At 41.2% G+C, this 20,018-nt stretch overlaps 1 protein-coding gene across 4 annotated transcripts in view; it reads left to right on the forward strand.

Moving 5' to 3' along the window:
• LOC132394386 (protocadherin-9) overlaps window positions 1–20,018 on the forward strand; it is a 798,119-nt gene that overhangs the window by 535,003 nt on the left and 243,098 nt on the right. For 2 of the 4 annotated variants that reach the window (XM_059970457.1, XM_059970458.1), the window contains exons 4-5: window positions 3,889–4,299; window positions 4,534–5,677. The exons of the other annotated variants lie outside the window; for them this stretch is intronic. In XM_059970457.1, the coding sequence (XP_059826440.1) occupies window positions 3,889–4,299; window positions 4,534–5,282 (1,160 nt within the window). In that variant the 3' untranslated portion in view covers window positions 5,283–5,677. Of the gene's footprint in view, window positions 1–3,888; window positions 4,300–4,533; window positions 5,678–20,018 lie in introns of those variants that run through there. 4 annotated transcript variants of the gene reach the window in all.

Genomic DNA, 20,018 nt, shown 5'->3' on the forward strand with positions numbered 1-20,018 from the left:
CTTTGCAGATGTCACATAATCTGTGCACACACGTGCAAAGCCTTCTTCTATCAGCCGGCCGTGGAGTGACTTCACACTATCTCATGTGAATGACTGGGCTGAGCAGTTGTGACGTGGACATAACACTGATGCATCCTGACTACAGCAGCTCAGCTGAAATTTGTTCAAATAAAATCTGAAGTTTCCAGAAGTCAGAAACCTGTGATTGATGTCTAATACTGTATTAGATTAATCTAGTAATCCTGGAAATAGTATGAGAAGGAAAAAAATTGACATATGTAATAAAATAAGCTTAGAAATAGTTAAGCTGTGAAATTAAATTACTGGTTCAGGGAGACAACATGTCAGAATCACTCAGAAGGCCAGCATCTGTGGAGAGAAAAAGAGTTAAGATTCCAGGTCAGCCACATTGTCAGATTGACAAAGAGTCCCAGATTGAAACATTCACTGTTTCTTTCTCCACAATGCCTGCTTGACTTGTTGAATGTTTCCAACATGTCCTGCTTTTATTTCAGATATCCAGCGTCTATGGTTTCTTTTTATTTTCTGGTTTAGCTAGCCTCCTATTACTGCCAAGAGTCCCCGATTCTGAAGTGTACACACTTCAGAAAATAAGAGAGTCTTTATCTTAGCAGTGTCATCCCAATGTGCTTTCAGCCTCTTGGCATCTGCCTGTTTCTGACCTCCTGTACAACATTGGATGACGTCGCTGCCTCCTTGTCTTGCAATGCCCAGATCTTAAGTTTTGAAATTCCTTCCTTAAACCTCCTAACTTCTTCACTCTGCTTGTGACCTCTAGCCAAGACTTAATCATCTGTCCTAATTAGTTTTTCAGCTCTTGATGTTAAAATCATAGTCAGTACTACGGCAAAGTAAATGCTTTAGAAACCTCACTGTTGAAAGTGACATAAAAATGGTAATCTGTTGTTATCAATTAATTAGAATCAGCTTTATTATCAAGGTCTTATATTGCATGATGTGAAATTTATTGCTTTGTAGCAGCAGTCCAGTGTAAAGACATAAAATTACTATGGGATGGTGTTGGGTTTGCTGACTGCTAAGTTCTAAGCTCAAATGGAGATCTAAGCCCCATCCAATATAGATAGCTACGCGCACTCTCACAGCTACCTACTCTTCAGAGACTAGTTCATTTCCCAGTTTGACCTCCATGGCAATTTTAGCTGCCAGTACTCACTATTTGAGCAATGTATTCCCCCCTCTGTGCCAAGGAAGAGATACTTTCAGCTAACAAAGTGGTTTATACACAGTTCATTTATTTTTAGTGACATACATTTAAATGTGCAGATGAAGTTCTTAAAACATATTTGAAACCCAGAGAGGTTTTCATCGCATAAAAGGTTCCAAATTACTATTTCTAAGACATTAAAGATTTCCAAAACACAGGTTCAAGTCCTATAATCTAAAAAGACACACCAATGAACAAGCCCATTGCAGATATCAAAAGCAGAGGATTGGATTCTAGTTCACCCTGTCTTTCTGTCATTCTTTTTTACTATTCCTTGACCATTTCTAACAAGCCTGACTGCTCTCTTACATTTATACTGTTTTTTGCCACTTGGTAACTTCACACACATGGGATTTTTTTTTTCAGATACCTTTCCACAATGATGGCCTTGGACCTTCTATTAATAGATTTCCCAAATACCCAAACTAAAGCTGTGAATGCTGATTCTCTGCATACTCAAATTTTCCAGCTGATAATAGATCAGCTGTTTGATGCGCTAAGTGAGAGTATGAATCTGGTCTGCAAGCTTCCTTGAACTAAGTAACCTGTCCTGTGTTGTCTGGTATGATACTAGCCAATTAGCACAATCCCATCGTCTTACACGGCACCTCTTGAGCAATCAGCTTCATGCTGTGGGCCAGCAGCCCACTATAGACAATGCTGTTTGTTTGCAAAGCTTTCATTCTAACTTCAGACTGATTATTGCTTGGCCTTTACATTAAGGACTGAAGACCGGCTCCCGTTTCCAACAAGGAGCTGAACAAGGAATATTGGTTAGAAGTTTAACTTCCTCAAAAGCAACTTTTTTATCTTTAGAAGTGTCAACTGCTATGTAGAAATCTGAGCTTGGCCCAAATGTTCCCCCACTGCCTCCTACCCCCCCCCCCACCAGCCCCTGGGCAATGAATGCACATCATAATTATAAATTATAAAATAAGTAAATAGTGCAAAAAAGGAATAATGAAGTTGTGTTCACAGGTTCATGAAGTATTCAGAAAGCTGATGTTGGAGGGGAAGAAGTTAATTATGAGTTGATGAGTGTGGGTCCTCAGGCTTTTTCTCTCTGATGTTAGTAACAAAAAGAGGGCATGTCCCAGATGGTAAGGGTTTCTAGTGATGGACATCTCCTTCTTGATGCTCTCTCCATGCCAGCTGGTGATGGACTGATCAGAATGTTCTCCTATGTACATCTACAATAATTTGCAAGAGAAATTTAATATGATAGAATTAGCTCCTAAAAGAGTTGCAGATTTTGGAACTCTGAAACAGAAACAAAAATACTAAGAATATCCAGTTGATTGGGCAGCACCTGTGAGGAGAGAAAATTAATTAACGGCTTAGGTCATTGACGCTTCATCAAAAGCAAAGGAGTAATTATACAAGTGTGTCCTGAGTTGCAGAAAGGGGAGGAGCAGAGAGGAAAATAGGGAATGCTTCCGATAGAGCGGAGTGCAAGCTTGTCCAGGTGACAAAATGATTTTGGCGCCTTTAAGTTCATGAAATATGAGAGAGGGGGAAGTAGGAAGAGAACAATACAAGAACATGCAGGAAGTGTGAGATATAAGGTGCAGCAGTGGCTGAAAATATGAAACAAAATAGTTGTTGGAAGGATGTGGCAGATTAGCCAGCATCTGTGGAGGAAGGAAAACTAAGTTAGGTAGGTAAGTCATAGTCCTGTTAAAAACAGGAAAAGCCAGTTATCTGAAGTTATTGAGTCCAGTACTGGGTCCAAAATCTGGAGGACTGCAGCATGCTTAGTTAAAAGATAAGGTTTTATTTTGCAAAATTGTTACTTGTAGATTTTTTGGATCACTTTATAGAATAATATATAAATTACCTCTGCAGATGGCAATGATCCAATGCAACAATTTTAATCTGTCCCAATCACTTTGTTGTCTCCACATTTCATCAAGGTGCCATGTGGCATAATGTCTAATCTGTTTCATTACACATCAAAGAACAATGTGCTCTTCTCCTGACGTGTCACAAGAGGAGAAAACTAAGCACGAATTAATGCCCAATCAATGAATATCATGAAATAAGCTATCCATCTCAATTATTCTCTCTGACACATGTACAGTATCACCTGGCACATGTTCAAATAAGAAAGATTAGCGTTTATACAGTGGGAATGTTTTTATTAACAGGCACCTTGTGAGGTTCTACCAAATTGAAGATGTTACATTAGTTGTTAGTTGTTGGCATTTTAACTGTGAGTGGTTCAGTTAAAATTGTTTGGACAGGAAACAAAATGTTATTGAATATAATGATCTGAATATTATATTAGGTTATCACATTATCCATTTACAGCCGGGGAGTGAATTTGAACAGAACCTGAACAGGGAAATGCATATTTTGTTTCTCAATCATTCATGATCTTAATTTGCTTGGCAAATTCAATGCATACTCTGGTTGCCACAATTCATAAAACTGTCTGTATCTGATGTTCAGCAAAGGTAAATTGGCAGTGCCATTCAGAAGCCACAAGGATGACAGGTGTGGAAAATAAAAGCTGTTTTCCGCAGGCAGTCAAATCACTGATGTGTTTAAAATACAGCTGTAATAATTGACAATTTGCATCTTAACTTCCGAAGGGAAGTGACTTGACCATTGCAAATGACTTTTCTTTCCGCTCCGCACAGGCGGAAAGCTGACGAAAATGGCGTTCAGAGTAACCAAGCAGCAGAAGCCTATGTTCTCCATGTTGGCTACATGCATGCTTGTGAAAAGGTTTACAAAATTACAAAGATTATTCCTGGCCACGAAATCCAAAATGCCCGGTAGTGAAGGGCGTCGCCATGGCTGCAACCTTACAGCTGCCAAAGTCAACAAGGTTTCCAAGCTAGGCCGAGCAATCAAGGGGTTTCGAAAGCGTATCAGTGACTTGCGGCTTGGCGCTCGGAGAAATGGCGCATGTTACATAAAGAGAGGGGCAGTCCAGCACTCAGAGGTGTCCAAAGAGAAAGCCCTAACATGGGAGGAAGAGAAAGTGACCCCGATAGTCCACCTTGTGGAACATAGACCTGGTGCATCCTGTGACTCCAGTGACTCTGGTGAGTATGCCTTGTTTTGTCAAACCCATCATTGCTTGCCTGAGTCCTGGCTGTTTCCATTAAGCATGCATTGCAATGATTATGTAAGCGATCCTTCAAAGCATATGTAAATGGTCTTGCTCCATAATTGATTGCAAGCTTTCTTGTGCCCAAAGCTCTACTGCAATCTAGTTCTTCAGATTATAGATAATCCATCATCAACCAAAAGAAAATCTTATCCTTTTATCTCCCCAGATGAGTGTTGCACGTCGGAACGTGTCAGACCAGAGCAACATCAGATCACGGTGACAATGGAGGAGAAGGCATCTGCCCAGACTCAAGGACTTGGAATGGTGAAGCAAGGTATAGAGACTGAACAGGTTCCACAAGGCTCATACGAGGAACATAGAGAAGACACCGCAGGTGGACAATGGAGAGCAGCCGCTTACATGAAAGTGCCCCCTTCGGAATACCAAGGGGCACATCAGTCAGAGGCTATAAGAGCTGCTGCATCCTCTGTCCCACCACATTCCCATAACACACACGAGGGAGACCTTTGCCCCATATGCCGCAGGCTAGACACCCTGGTGAGCACCGTGCAGCGTGGATTCCACCACATGCACAGGGACATCAACACACTGCAGAATGTCTCGCAGTACCGTGGGGCCCGTTTGTCCCAAAATGTGATGTCTCTGGTGGGTGCAATGCACACGCTAGTGAGGCTGCACCATTTCTCGACCTTGCCCCGTCGAGATGTGGCCATTCAGACCTCCATTGTCTTAACAGAGAGGAGTCAGGGGACGAATGTTGGGGCAGCATCCAATAACCCCCTGACTACCTCCACTGAAACAATGGTGGTGTCGACTGATAATGTCCAGCCATCCAATAACACGACAGAACCCAGAGACACAGTGGTTGAAGTGTCACTCGATCCTGATGGCGACTCTTCTGAGAGTATGTCCATTGAAGAGTCCTCACTAAACTCTTCAGACAATGACTGGTAAAATCGTGAGTGTAATAATGCCGTAGACAATGTTATAGATTGGTGCTTTTCTCAAATATGTTCTCTAGGATTTATATATGTCACTGTTCTTACCATATAATTAGAATTAAAGTTGCAACTTTTCAATGTGGCAGTTCTAGAAATTTATGTATTAGTGTAACATGGTGTGTGCGAGCATTTTTCTATGGGTGTAATATTAGGGTTAGCAACTGAATAATGAATATGTTTCCCTTTTTCATGCATTTAATCTAAAAATCATCTTCACCTCTGTATTTTTTGGAATTATTCATAAGAGTTTTCCATTTCCCTAATTAATTACTGTTGTTGGTATAAAAATGAGAATACATGTTACTCATCTTGTGTGGCCATCTGTTGTGTTTTGCTGTGGGAGGGGGGTAAAAGGGGTTTTGTTCCCATGTTTTCCATCTTTACCCTCATGGTGTGGAATAAACATTGTGTATCAATCACTCTTTGTCCTGTGCCTACTTTTCATGCCCATGGCATTTCCCATTCTATCTAAGTTGCACCCAAGCTCAGACTTGGCAGAGCAGCATGGAATCTCGAGAATGCTCTTTCTCGTGTGACTGTCTCTCACTCCCTCTACATGCCTCATTTGTATCATTAACAAAGCATGAAACTTAGATCATACCATGGCAGAGACATGTTACTCTTCATGCTCATAACTTTTCACAAACCATGTGTTAAGACAATCTTTTGTTCCATATGAAGCACTGGCAAGTCAACATGTCTTCATGTAAGGCAACTGACTGCAGTTTTGATTTGCTGGATAAATGTATCTTATATTTATCAATACAAGTGTCAGTACTGCAGGTAATGCAATGTTTAAAGGTTCCCCAAATAGATTTATTGCCTCAGTTACACAGTGGATGCTGTTTGAGAATAATGAGATTTTCAAGTAATTCAAAACTGTGTGTTTGGCCTAGGCTTTGAGGTTAATACACTGGGTAATTTGATGCAGTGACAACAGACTCTAAACAAAATTGCAGCACATTCAACACTCAATGGCCATTTTATTAGCTATACCTGTACATCTGCTTGTTAATGCAAATACCTAATCAGCCAATTATGTGGCAGCAACTCAATGCATAAACACATGCAGACGTAATCCAGTGGTTCAGTTGTTCTTCAGTCCCAACTTCAGAATGGGCGAGGAATGTGATCTAAGTGACTTTGACCGTGGGAATGATGGTTGGTCTCGGGGAGGTTCGAGTATCTTGGAAGCTGCTGGTTTCCTGGGATTTTCATTGCATAAGATTCTCTAGAGTTTAGAGTAAAAAAAATATTCAGTGAGTGGCAGTTCCATGTGTGAAAACGCTTTGTTAATTGGAGAGGTCAGAAGAGAATGGCCAGATTGTTTCAAGCTGACAGGAAGGTGACAGTATCTCAAATAATCACGTGGTACAACAGCTCTGTGCAGAAGAGCATCTCCAAAAGCTCAGCATATTGAGCTTTGAAGTGGGTGGGCTACAGCAGCAAAAGACCACAGAATTATACTTAGTAGCCACATTATTAGGTACAGGAGGTACCTAATAAATTGCCCACTGCGTGTATATGGTTCAAAATATCTTCATTCCAAAAACTTGGCTGTTAGGTATTACGAAGATGCATGAATTAGGGACAGAAGTCACCTTCTATTACGTACCTCAAACATTTAATGCAATGCAGAGCTAAACTCTGCTTCTGAAACAGTGAATACAGTATGTAAGTTATAAATCAGATTATTATTATCAGATGTACTGAGGTAGCAAGAACTTTGCTTTGCATGCCATTCATATAGGTCTGTCACACGTAATTGCATCAAGGTAGTACAAGTGCAATGAAAACATAATGCCGAATTAGTTGTTACAATTATAGGAAAAGTGAGAATGAAGGCAGGTGTAAAACTTTAATGGGGAAGATCGTGAGGTCATGTGTCCATCTGAGGGGTCTGTTAAACGGTCTTAAGCAACAGGATTGAAGTTGTTCTTTAGCCTGGCAGTACGTGTTTTAGACTTTTGTATCTTTTGCTAAGTGATAGAGGGGAGGAGAAGGAATGTCCTGGATGAATGATGTCTTTAATAAGGATGAGTGCATTACCAAGGCAGTGAGAAGAGCAGACAGAGGGGAGACTTAATTGTTGTGATACCTTATAGCAGCAAGTGTCCTCTGATCCTCTGAACTTTCTTGCTGTCTCCTAGGCAGAGCAGATGCCATACCATGCTGTGATGCATCCAGCAGGGCAGCACAGTGGTTAGCACAACGCTTTATATTACAGGCGACACTGGTTCAATTCCTACCGCAGACTGTAAGGAGTTTGTTCATTCTCCTTGTGACTGCATGAGTTTCCTTCAGGTGTTCCAGTTTCCTCCTACAGTCCAACGACATACCAATTGGTCGGTTAATTGGTTATTGTAAACTGTCCCATGATAAGGCCAGGATAAAATTGCAGGATGACTGGGTGGCATGACACAAAATGTCTGGAAGGGCCTACTCCACCCTGTATCTCAATAAGTCAATAAAATAAAAATAGTATACTTTCTATGATGCATCTATCAAAATTGATAGGGTCAAAAGGAACATACTGCATTTTTTTATGTCAGGTCACTGCATCTAGTCTAACCTCTATATTATCAAAGAAAGGGGAGTGTTCTAAGAGATGTCAGTAAAAGTATTTAAGGGTGATGCAACAATGACCAGGGAAATAATATATACACATGGTTTTTCACTCTAGACAAAAAAAGGGTGATGGAGTTCTAACTAAGACCTGTGAGAAGATGGAAGCACTGGTGGTAGAAAATGCACTATGGTTACTTGTTAGGCATGACATCTCTTAAACCCATATCAAGAAATATGAATGTAGAAGAAAACCGTAATAGATTTTCTTCCAAGTGGCACACCAATTTGCCATGCCTCCATTTTTGTGTGAGTCCAGATTCTTGTACTCCCTATCCTATCATTCACTGAGGAGAACTTTCACCAGAAAGATTGCGGTATTAGAAGCCAGTACCTTCTCAAGAGGCAGTTAGGGATGCTGATAAATCTGGGCATGTCAGAAATACTCATGTCTACAAACTAGTGTTGGAAAAGAACAGTATTAAGGTTTTTAAATGAAAAAAATTTGATTGCTAATAATTATTGCAGAGAGAAGAAGATTAGTATATTTCTTTTCACCTATGGCCACTCTCCTCTCCTTTCAGATTCATTTCTGTCTAGCCATTTATCTTTCCCACCCTCCTAGCTTCACCTATCACCTTATAGTTACCCTCCTTCCCCCTCTCCCCAGCTTTTTATTCTGGCATCTTCCCCCTTCCATTGCAGTCCCGAAGAAGGGGGCCAGCATTTTTGTGTGTGTTATGTTAGATCACTGCCACAGGAACCATACAACTGAATGCCAGGAGAGGAAGCTGGATAATTGCATGAGGAAGAAAGGAACAGAAGAAGCTTGTTGATAGAGGGTGTCGGCTCATTTAGGACATGAATCATTGACATCTATAGTATTGAAGAGTCCTTTGTGTCTGTCTAGCTTCTTAATAACGTTTGATTTCGTATCCTTACAGTTTATAGACCTTCATGAATTAGTCAACAGTGCACCTGTGTTCTATTTTGAATTCCCATTAACTCTATAAAAGTGAAGAACACCATCTTCTTGCAGGGTGATGGTCCAGCCCAGGTTCAGTGATATGATCTTCATACCTCCAGCAACCTTAACCTCAGTGTGGAGTGTTCATGTTCTCCCAGTGGCCACTAGGGTTTTCCCTAGCTGCTCTCATTTCCTCCCACATCCCAAAATACATGCAGTCTGGTAAGTTGCCCCTAATGTATAGGTAGGTGCTAGAATCTGGGCTAGTGTCGGAGAATGTGCAGCTGTAAATAAGATGAGTGAAAATAGGTGATTCAGGTCAAGAGACCTTGTTGTGTGCTGTACGACTCTATGACCCTCAGCTACAGGCTTTGTTCCAACATTATGAAAGGGCACCAATTAAAAAAGATCCCCAGAGCCCAGAAAAAAATGGAGTCCCACTAACTTCAGATGAGAGCAGGTTGTTCCCCAATAGCTGGTTATCGTAGGAGATGGTAAAACTTGTGATATTTAGCACCGATCCAAAATTTATCTTGTTGGCGTGAAATCAGCCATCAGTTCTCAACCAAGTATTTTTCTCTTTACACAGTGTGGTAAATCTAAAATTTATTTTCCATCATCAAATTCCAGTTCCAGTTTTCCACAAGAGAGCATTCTGCAAGACAGATTCCTAATCTTCATTTGTACTGACGGCTTGTTTAGCTCAATCATGAGGGGATTCTCGATGCTAGGATTGAGATTGGAAGTAAAATAAAACTTAGTTCATCAAATCATAAGACATATGAGCAGAAGTAGGCCATTCAGTCCATCAAGTCTGCTCCATTATTAGATCATGGCTGATTTTTATGTTCCTTCTCAACCCCATTATCCTGGTTTCCCAATGTAATACTTGAATCCTTTACTAATCAAGAACCTAGCAATTTCTATTTTTAACATACCCAATGACTCGGCCTCCAGAGCCATCTTGGGCAATGAATTCCACAGATTCACCACCTTATGGCTAAAGAAATTCTTCCTTATCTCTGTTCTAAAGGGAAGTCCTCATATTCTGAGGTTGTGTCCTCTGTTTCTAGATACTCCCACTACTGGAAACATTCTCACCACATTTAGTGTATTTAGGCCATTGTCCCTGGATTAGTAACAGCATAATAGCTGCTGTATCCTCAGTCCATCAAGTCTACACTGATTATCAGTCACCTGTTTTACACCAGTCCTACGTTAATCCTTCCTTTTGTTCTTCTCCCACATTCTCCTCAGAACCCTTTTCCCTGACTGGATTCTGGCAATCACAAACAGACAGCGGCAGTTTACAGGAACCAATTAACCTATGAACCCGCAGATCTTTCAGATGGTGGAGGAAACCAGAACCCCCAGGAGAGATCCATGCAGGCACAGGGAGATCATGGAGACTCCACAGAGACAGCACTCAATGTCAGGATAGCTCTGGGCATCCTGATGCAATGGGCAGCAGCCCTATCTGAGCTGCCCTCTCTCCTCTTAAATTTCCAACATCTATCCCTGAAATCACTTATCTTAATAAACAGGAAAGCACTCCCATAATAAAGGAGCCACCATGATTACAGGGTGCAAGCATATTTCAACAGTTTCAAACGAATGCGTCCAGGGACGTTTCAAACAGCACAGCTGTAGCAATGTGGGAACATAAAAGGAGGTCATAAACACAATGTGAATAACATTACTGCTGTTCGCACAGGGCTAGTTTGGAATTTGACAAGCAAAATGTGCATCTATTACCATTTGTCAATGTTTTCATTAAAAAATATACTTGATCTCCATTTATTTATTTAGCTCCCATGCGGTTGATGAATTAACAACAAATAGCCATCACACGTTCATATAGGTTGAAAGATTTGGAAATGGAATTTCCAGGTCAAAATTGGGCACTGCGGCATTTTCCACCTACAGAGTGTTTAGCTCCCTGCTCCACTCACTTTATACTTTAAACTGTGAGGCTAGGCAAAGTTCCAGTACACTTTTTAAGTTTCAAGGTGATGCCAGTGAACCATATTGATCCAATATGGTGTTAAGATCGGTGACTCAAAGTGAGGTTTGGAGGAGTCATAGAGTCTTAGAATAGTACCGCACCGAACCAGGCCCTTTGGCCCATCTAACCAGTGCCTCATCCCATGGACCATTGCCCTCCATACTCCCCCCCATCCATAGTTCTCTTAACCATTGAAAATGAGCTTGCGTGCACTGCTTGCACTCTCATTCCACACTCTTGTGACCCTCTGAGTGAAGAAGTTTCCCCTTATGTTCCCTTTAAATATTTCACCTTTCACCCTTAACCCATGTCCTCTAATTGTAGTCTTGCTCAACCTCAGTGGAAAAAGTCTGCTTGCATTTTAAAGGAGTGAGTTCAGAAGAGACGGAGAGGTTCAGCAAGGGAGCTCCAGACAGTGGAGCCTTCACTGAATGCTTCACTGCCTGTGTCAGAATGAGAGCGGGGAACGCAATGCAACCAGAGTCAAGGGAACAAAGAGTTCATAGAGACAACTATCATCAGGTGACTCACACTGAAAGCAATTATAGCTATTATAACTATCAGAAAATTATTAATATTTAGCATCTGATTTAAACAATTATAGCTATTATGACTATCACTACATTATTAATATTTAGTAACTGAACTCCAATGAAAGGTTTTTGACCTGAAACGTTAATTGTTTCTCTCTCCACAGTGTCTCCAGCATCTTCTATTTGTACAGATAACATTAATATTTGTCAAGTCAGAAAGCAAAGTTCAGTGTTTGGTTTTTCTACTTTGCAACATTATATTCAAAGGTTCAATTTAATGTCAGAGAAATGTATACAATATACATCCTGAAATGCTTTTTTTTCACAGAACATCCGCGAAAACAGAGGAGTGCCCCAAAGAATGAACAACAGATTAACGTAAGAACCCCAAAGTCCCCCAGCTCCCCCCTCCCGCGCATAAGCGGCAATGAGCAATGATTCCCCCTTTCCCCACCGGTTAAAAAAAAGCACTCCGGCTACCGAGCAAAAGCGTGAGCTAAGCGATAGCAAAAACACAGACCTTGCAGTTACCCCAAAGATTATCGCATTTCACCTGGCATTCAACAAACCACAGGTTCTCTCTCTCCCTAATAAGAAAGAGGGCGCTGTCCCCCATTTTCACAGTGAGCAGGAGACATAGAAACAATCCGCTGGTTTACGATGTTAAAAAGTCCATTTCATCACTTTTTACGAGCTCTATGCCTGAAGATCGCAAAGATCTTAGGTCTTTGGGCCCACAGCAAAAGATTTCCTGGCCTCCCCGACAACACACAAGCCCCCTGCTGTGACACCGACCCTCAATCCGCCCATCTCCAGACCCCCAAGATCTTAGGCTTCTAAACATGAGGCCGCCTCTCAGGCGGAACCCTTGGCGTGCCAAACAACGGCCGTTCCTGAAACCCCAAGAAAGGTTCGCATTCCCGCAAAGAACCGAAGTCTGCATGTATCTCCAGGTCAGGGTCTTAAAAAGAACCCTGAAAGGGAAAAATAAAGATATTAAAGATGGAAATAGAGCTGTTTCCAAAGATGCAAGAAAAGGAGTTGCTGTTTAGCGCCATCTTAACTCCGTCTCCAACTCTGCGTTATATTATTGCTTTAGAGTGCACTAATGTGATGATTTGATCTGTACCTCAGTGCGTGTGACTGTACGTGACCATATACACACACACGTACACAAATAGTCCTCCCACAGTCCAAAGGCATTCCTGTTGGTGGGTTAATCGGTCATTGGAAATTGTCCTGTGGTTAGGTTAGAATTAAATTGGGAGGGATTGCTGAGTGGCATGGCTCAAAGGGCTAGATGGGCCTATTTTGTTCTGCATCCCAAAACATAAATCAATATTTTTTTTTAATTCAGTTTACTAGTTACTCCCAGATTCAGGAGCATTTGAGCTGGACAGAGTCTTGAATTTCAGTCATTCTTTCAACCCTCATTTTCCTTAAAGTCAAAGAAAGATACAATCCTTTTGGCTGACTGAGTTCATACTGGTCATCAACCACACAGTTATACTAACCAACATTAGTCCTTTTGATCCCCCTCCCCCCCCCCCCCCACATTCCCATCAACAACTCCCAGATTCTACCTCCAGAGATAAAATTACTTCTTCCTTTTAGTCCCTTAACTCCTAATGGATTTAACTCCCATGGGCCATTGATGGCCTCCTGTCTCCATCGACCAAAGTCAATGGTATGGTTGGAGTTCATTAACATTTCTGTAATCCATTGTAACCACCTTACAGGGGATTAGCCTATACAGCTTCACCAGAGCCCTGTTGGCTGGCCTTACCCATTTCCACCTCTCACAAAAGGAACATAAGGTTGGACTTTGAAAGGTGGGTCAATTCACGGTGGCCAATTAACACACCACACCCAACAATATAGGCCCCCTCTGCCATCAGATCTCTGAATGGCAAATGAACCCATGAACACTACCTCATTATTTCTTTTTTGCACTATATTTTTAAATTACAGTAGTTATTATATCTTGCATTGTACCGCCGCAATGAAACAACAAATTTCATGATCTAGGTGCGACAGTAATCCTGATCCTTTCTGATTCTAAAATCCATGCATGTTAAAACTGCTGTCTTTCCCTACAGTCTTTGAAATACAAGAACTTGTGAATGAGTCAGTGGGAAGTGAATCAGAAACTGGTTTAATAGCATCGGCATATCTTGTGAAATTTGCTGCTTTGCGGCAACAGTACAATGCAATACATAATGATAGAAAAAAAGTGAATTACAGTAAATATTTATATAATAGTTACATTAAATAAGTAGTGCAAAAGTAGAAATAAAAAATTAGCCAGGTTCTGTTCATGGGTTCAATGTCCATTCAGAAATCGGGAAGAAGCTGTTTCTGAGTCATTGAGATAACTTTTTAGTAACACAGTGGTACAACTAGTAGAACCACTGCTTCACAGTACCACAGATCTGGGTTCAATCCTGACCCTAGGTGATTTCTGTGTGGAGTTTGCATTTTTCCCCGTGACTACATGGGTTTCCTTCCACATCACAAAGACGCGTGAGTCGGTGGATTAATTGGCTGCTGTAAATGCCCCTAGTGTGCAGATGAGCAATAGAATCTCAGGCAACTTACTGCCATAGAGTAATAGAGCATGTAAACAGGCCCTTTGGCCCATCTTTTCCATGCTGACCATGTTGCCCATCAAACTAGTCCCATTGGCTTGTTGCCCATATCCTTCGGAACCACTTCTGTCCATATTCTAATCCAAATGTCTTTTGGCTGATGAATATGACAAGAAATAATCAGAATGCTGAGAGAATAAAATGGGATGAATGTAAGATTAGTGTAAATGGGTGGCCGATGGTTAGCACAGACTCAGTGGGCCAATGGACCTGTTTTGGTGCTCTCTCTCTCTCTGCGAGTGACAGCAGATGTGAAGGGTAACCAAAATGTCTTCTTTCCTTTGGTTCACTTGATTTTACCCTATATTATGTAACTGAGCTTTCTTAGAGATGGTGTTACTCAGAGAGATTATTTCCAAAAATCTTCAGTTCACATTACAATTGATCTTACAGAAGTAAATAAAAATGTGATGGGCACAGATAGGGCAAATGGACTCAGTTTTTTTTCCAGAGGACATAGATTTTAATGGGGGGGGGGGGGGAGGCAAGATTTAATAGGTACCTGAGTGGCAACTTTCTTTAACTTAATGGTATGTATGTAGAATGAACTGCTAGAGGAAGTGGGCGAGGCAGGTATAATTAGATATTTGGACAGGTACATGGACAGGAAGTTTCCCAACATTCAATGTAAATTTATTATCCAAGTATGTATATATTACCATATACTGACAAGATTCATTTTCTTGTAGGTATTTATAGAGAAAAAAATACAATAGAATTTACAAAATAACTATACATAAGCATACAGTGACCAGTAATGTTGAGTGGAAAAAGACAAATTGTGAAGATAAAATAAAATTAAAATAATAAGGCTGAGAGCAAGAGTTGTAAAGGATCCTTGAAAGCAAGTTTGTAGGTCATAGAATGGGTTTAGAGTAGTGGTGATTCAAGTTATCTATACCAGTTCAGGAGTCTCTTGGTTGTATTGTAGCAACTGTTCCTAAATTTAGTGGTGAGAGACTTTTGGCCTCTGTATCCTTCCTGAAGGTAGTAGTGAGTAGAGAGGATAGTCTAGATAGTGGGGGTCTTTAATGGATGCTGCTTCTTTGTGCCAGTGCTCCATGTCAATGTGGTGGGGAAGGCTTTGCTGGTGATACAATGAGGGTGAGACTGGAACTAAAGATCATAGGAAGAGCTGATGCTTTTGGTGGGAGCTCATGGTTTGAGCTGTCGCAATGGCTGTTCAGTGTGGGGATGGACTTGTCAGCTGCTGTGGAGCTCCAGGCTTCTTGTCCCTGGTGGAATTGAGTATTTCCGTGTGACTTCTCTTCTCATCCCACCTACTCCTTTGTCCTGGGTCTCACCATTCAGGGGCTGAGTGGAGCTGAGCAGAGCTGAGTGCAAAACAGTCACACTTGATCACTCACTGCTGTTGCTTTTCTCGTGCCTGCTCGCTCTCCCAGCACCACTATTTCTGTGGCTGTCTGTAAGACAAGGCTGAATCAGTTTGAAAGAGTGCAGAGAAAATTTACCAGGACATTGTGAATTTTTGAGGACCTAGGTTCTGTGGAAGGGAGAATGAGGGGAGATTTGATAGAGTTATATACAATTATGAGCAGTATAGGGTGTGTTGGCGCCTGGCCAAGTGGTTAAGGCGTTGGTCTAGTGATCTGAAGGTCGCTAGTTCGAGCCTTGGCTAAGGCAGCATGTTGTGTCCTTGAGCAAGGCACTTAACCACACATTGCTCTGCAATGTCACCGGTGCCAAGCTGTATGGGTCCTTGCCCTTCCCTTGGACAACGTCGGTGACATGGAGAGGGAGACTTGCAGCTTGGGCAACTGCCGGTCTCCCATACAACTTTCCAAGGCACAAATCCATGGTCTTACGAGACTAACGGATGCCTAAAGAAAAATAAGGATAGGGTGAATACATTCTGGCTTTTTCCCCTCAGGTTAAGTGAGTCTAGAATTAAAGAACAGATGAAATATTTATGGGAAATCTGAGGGGAAACATCTTCACTCAAAGGGTGGTGCAATTACTGACAAAAAAACAAAAAAATTTCACGATATATGCTGGTGATATGAAACCTGATTCTGATTCTGAAGTTGGAACAAGCTGCCAGAGAAGTAATAGAAGCAAGCTCAATAATAACATTGATCAGAAGTTTGGATAGCTACATATATGGATGAATACGGAGTGATTTGATCCAGATGCAAGTAGATAGGAAGATCATTTCAGCATGGAAAAGATGGGGCAAAAAGCCTGTTTCTGTACTATAGCATTCTATGACTCTCCCACACACTTGTTGTTCATCCATTCTTCTGACGATTTTCCTACAATGCCACTTACAGTGAACTATGTACTTGTATGCCTCAGACTGTCCATTCCAAAGCACTGTGCAGAGTCCTACCCTGGTTTGACCTCTCAAATTGCAAGGCATCCAAGAGATTTGCATAATAGTAAGTTAATAAGCTGCTATAGGGTGGATGAGGGGGAGCTGATAAAGAGCAGAAAGAGAATTTTTAAAATAGGATTAATGTAGGTTTAGAGTAAATAGACAGTTGAGGATCAGTGTCTCACTATGTCTCTACAACCATGATGATGTTGAAGCTGAATAAATTTCTTGGCTCTTTTAAAGGAATGCAATATTCCTGAAAATAAATTCCACTATTCCAAATGAGTCAGACGGTATGGCCACCTTGATTTAACTTACTACAGAGGAAACACTGTTTGAACTAAATACCTAAGAAAGGTCGGAGTCTGTTTGTATTCAGGTGGCCTCGGAGAGAATGAAAATCCAAGAAATGAACATAGCTGGACTGACATAGACACCCTCTGCAGAACATGGTGCTCACAGCAAACTGGACTGCTCTTTTCCAAGTTTCATAGTCAACTGATGGATCTGTATCTGGTTTTTTGATTCTATTCTCTGTTAATTGTCCCTCACAAGTGCTGATTGAAGGATCTAATTGGTGTTAATGTAGACTAATTTCTTGCTGAGAACATTAATTTTTATTTAATAGATTGTATTGTGGAGGTCAAACACAGATGGGATGATGCAGATTCAGCAGATGTTAGAAATCTTGAGCAACACACACAAAACATTAGTGTAACTTAGCAAGTCAGACAGCATCTGTGGAGGGGAAGAAGTAGCTGACATTTTGAGCTGAGAGCCTTCCCCACGGTCCTGACAAAGGATTTTGGCCACTCTGTAGATGTTGCCTGACCTGCACAGATGAGATGATGTTTTTGTGAAACTATTTGTCTGCAAGTATGACTTTAGATGTCTGCTCCCCCTAAAATGATAACATGGACTCTTGACCTAACAATCTACCTCATTGTGACCTTCCAACTTACTGTCTGCCTACACTGCTTTTTCTCTGTAATTATAACTATTTTGAATTATGTTATCATTTTCCCTTGTATTTCCTCAATGCACAGTTGTAATGAAATGATCTACAGAGATGGCATATGAACAAAATTCTTCACTGTACCTTGGTACGTGTGACAATAAGAAACCAATTTACTAATATTACTATTTTACTCATCCATCATTTTTAATTCTTCATCCTATTCCTACTTCAATTTCTTTCTTGTCTTCCTTCTGAACTGTGCCCAGGAAACTCGATGTAATATCTTTTTAGATGAGATGCATCAGCCTCCTATGCTCAACAATTCCATATGACTGCTCTGTTGAACAAAACACTGCTGGAGATGGAAATGTGAAATCCAGACAGAAGACATTGGAAGTACATTGCAGTTCAGGCAGCACCTGCTGCAGGAGGACCAAACTGAGCATTTTAGTTTGACAACATTTCATCGGATCCAAGATAAAGATAAGACAAGTTTACAGTCACAGAAGAGGTGGAGCTAGGACTACAAAAGGACCGTAAGAAAGGAGAGTGCAGATGGGATCAGCTGGAACCTGGCACAGTGCTGGTTTCCAGAACCTGTTTATATCTCTTCTTGACTCAACTCTGTCATTATTTCTCACATTATCCTGTGTGTCAATTATTTCATTTCATTCCGTTTACCATCAGTTCTGTCACTGAGTTTTGCTTTTATTGCCTCATCCTTCCCTACTTCTCTATGCAGTCTCTTATAGTTTGGTAAAATGTCGTCAGCTCAAACCCTGTGCTCGTTTCTCTCTCCATACATTCTGCCTGACCTGAATGGCGAATCCCTGGAGTTTTCTGGTTGTGTAGGCTAACTCCTTGTGTTTCTTATGGTGAAGCAGATACATTTTTGAAAAATCAGCGAATTAAGAGCAAAGAGAAATTGGCATAGAAGAGTTGAGACATGGATAGGTAAGCCATGATTTTGTGTCATTGTAGAACAAGCTTGAGGGGCAAAGTAGCCTTCCTTTCTTGTGTTCTTGTTACCAGAGCCTTCCATTTTAATCTGTGCTTATTTTGATGTTTTTCCTCTATCCTGATATATTAATCCATTGTACTCCCAGTCTCCACATTTCATATGTATTGCATTTGTAACATGTTGGTGGTACGCAAGTTTAATAAGGCTGTAACACATACAAAATGCTGGAGGAACTCAGCAGGCCAATCAGCATCTACAGAAAAGAGTAAATAGCTGCTGTTTCAGGCCTAGACCTTTTACCAGGACTCTTTTCTATAGATGCTGCCTGGACTGCTGAGTTCCTCCAGCATTTTGTGTGCATTGCTTTGTTTTCCAGAACCTGCAGATTTTCTCATGTTTTAGTAAGGCTGTTGCAGATCTTCCCTAGGAATAGAATTTTCTGGAGGTCTACACTGCACCTTAAAGCAGAGTAGAATTTCAGTGAGCAGGTACATCCAACACAATTCTTGAGCTGGACAACTAATTTGCACAATTCAATGTATACAGAATAGGCTTAGCAAGGCATTGTACTTGAACAGCATTAGATTCAGATCTTGCAAGGCTCTCTACATGCACTCAAGTCCTAAGGTGTATGGGATATACAACAGTTAATTTGTACAAAGCAAGGTCTCCCAAACAGCGACCTACTGCCGAAATATTCTGTTTAAGAAACAGAAGTAAAATAATGTATCTGAAGCCACACACAAGTGCTGGAGGAACTCAACAGGTCAGGTAACATCAATAAAGGGACAGTCGACGTTTGGTGTTGAGTCCCTTCATCTAAACTGGAAGGAAAGAGGGGAGATAGCTAGTATAGAAATGTGGGATGAAGGGGTAGAGAAAGAGCTGACAGGTGATGGGTAGATCCAGGGGAGGGGCAGAGGTGTTGTTAACTAGGTGAGGGAGAAGAAAAGTGAGAATGATGTGAGAAGGTGGGATGTGACAAGTGGATGTAACAAAGGGCTGAAGACGATGGAATCTAATGGCAGAGGAAGGTGGACCATGGAATATAGGGTTGAAGTAAGGAGGTGGAATGTGTGGGCGAGGGGCAGATCAAGAAGGTGGGGAAATGGAAAAGGGGATGGGGGCTGGTGAGGTTTAGTAAAGCGGGGGCAGAGGGGAGTGGTTACTGGAAAGTTAGAGAAATTGATGTTCATGTCATCAGGTTGAAGACTACCAAAACAAAATATGAGATGTTGTTTCTCTAATCTGCATGTAGCATTGGCTTGGCCGTTGAGGAGCACATGGACGGACAAGACAAAAACACAAAGGGAAAGAATGCAATAATGATAAAAAACACAATAAATATACTGTAAATACATATGATAGCTTCATACATAGATTGATTATAACGTCCATAAAGTGATGCTAGGTACAGGAGTGTCTGTATGTAAAGTGACTGACAGGAAATGATAAATAGTGAAGGTGGGGTTGTGGTGGGATGGGTTAGTGGGTGAAAATGTTGATTGGTATTATCTCTCGACAAAAGTGACTGTTTTTGAGTCTGGTGGTCCTCACATGGATGCTGCGTAGGAGTGGGACAAACAGTCCATGACCAAGGTGGGTGGGATCCTTCATGATGTTCCTGGCCTTTTTCCAGCACCCTTCTGTATATATGTCCATAATGGCAGGTAGCTGGTGCTGTTGATGCATTGGACAGTTTTTACAACCAGTTGTA

This window comes from Hypanus sabinus, chromosome 5 (assembly GCF_030144855.1).
Source record: "Hypanus sabinus isolate sHypSab1 chromosome 5, sHypSab1.hap1, whole genome shotgun sequence".
NCBI lineage: Eukaryota > Metazoa > Chordata > Chondrichthyes > Myliobatiformes > Dasyatidae > Hypanus > Hypanus sabinus.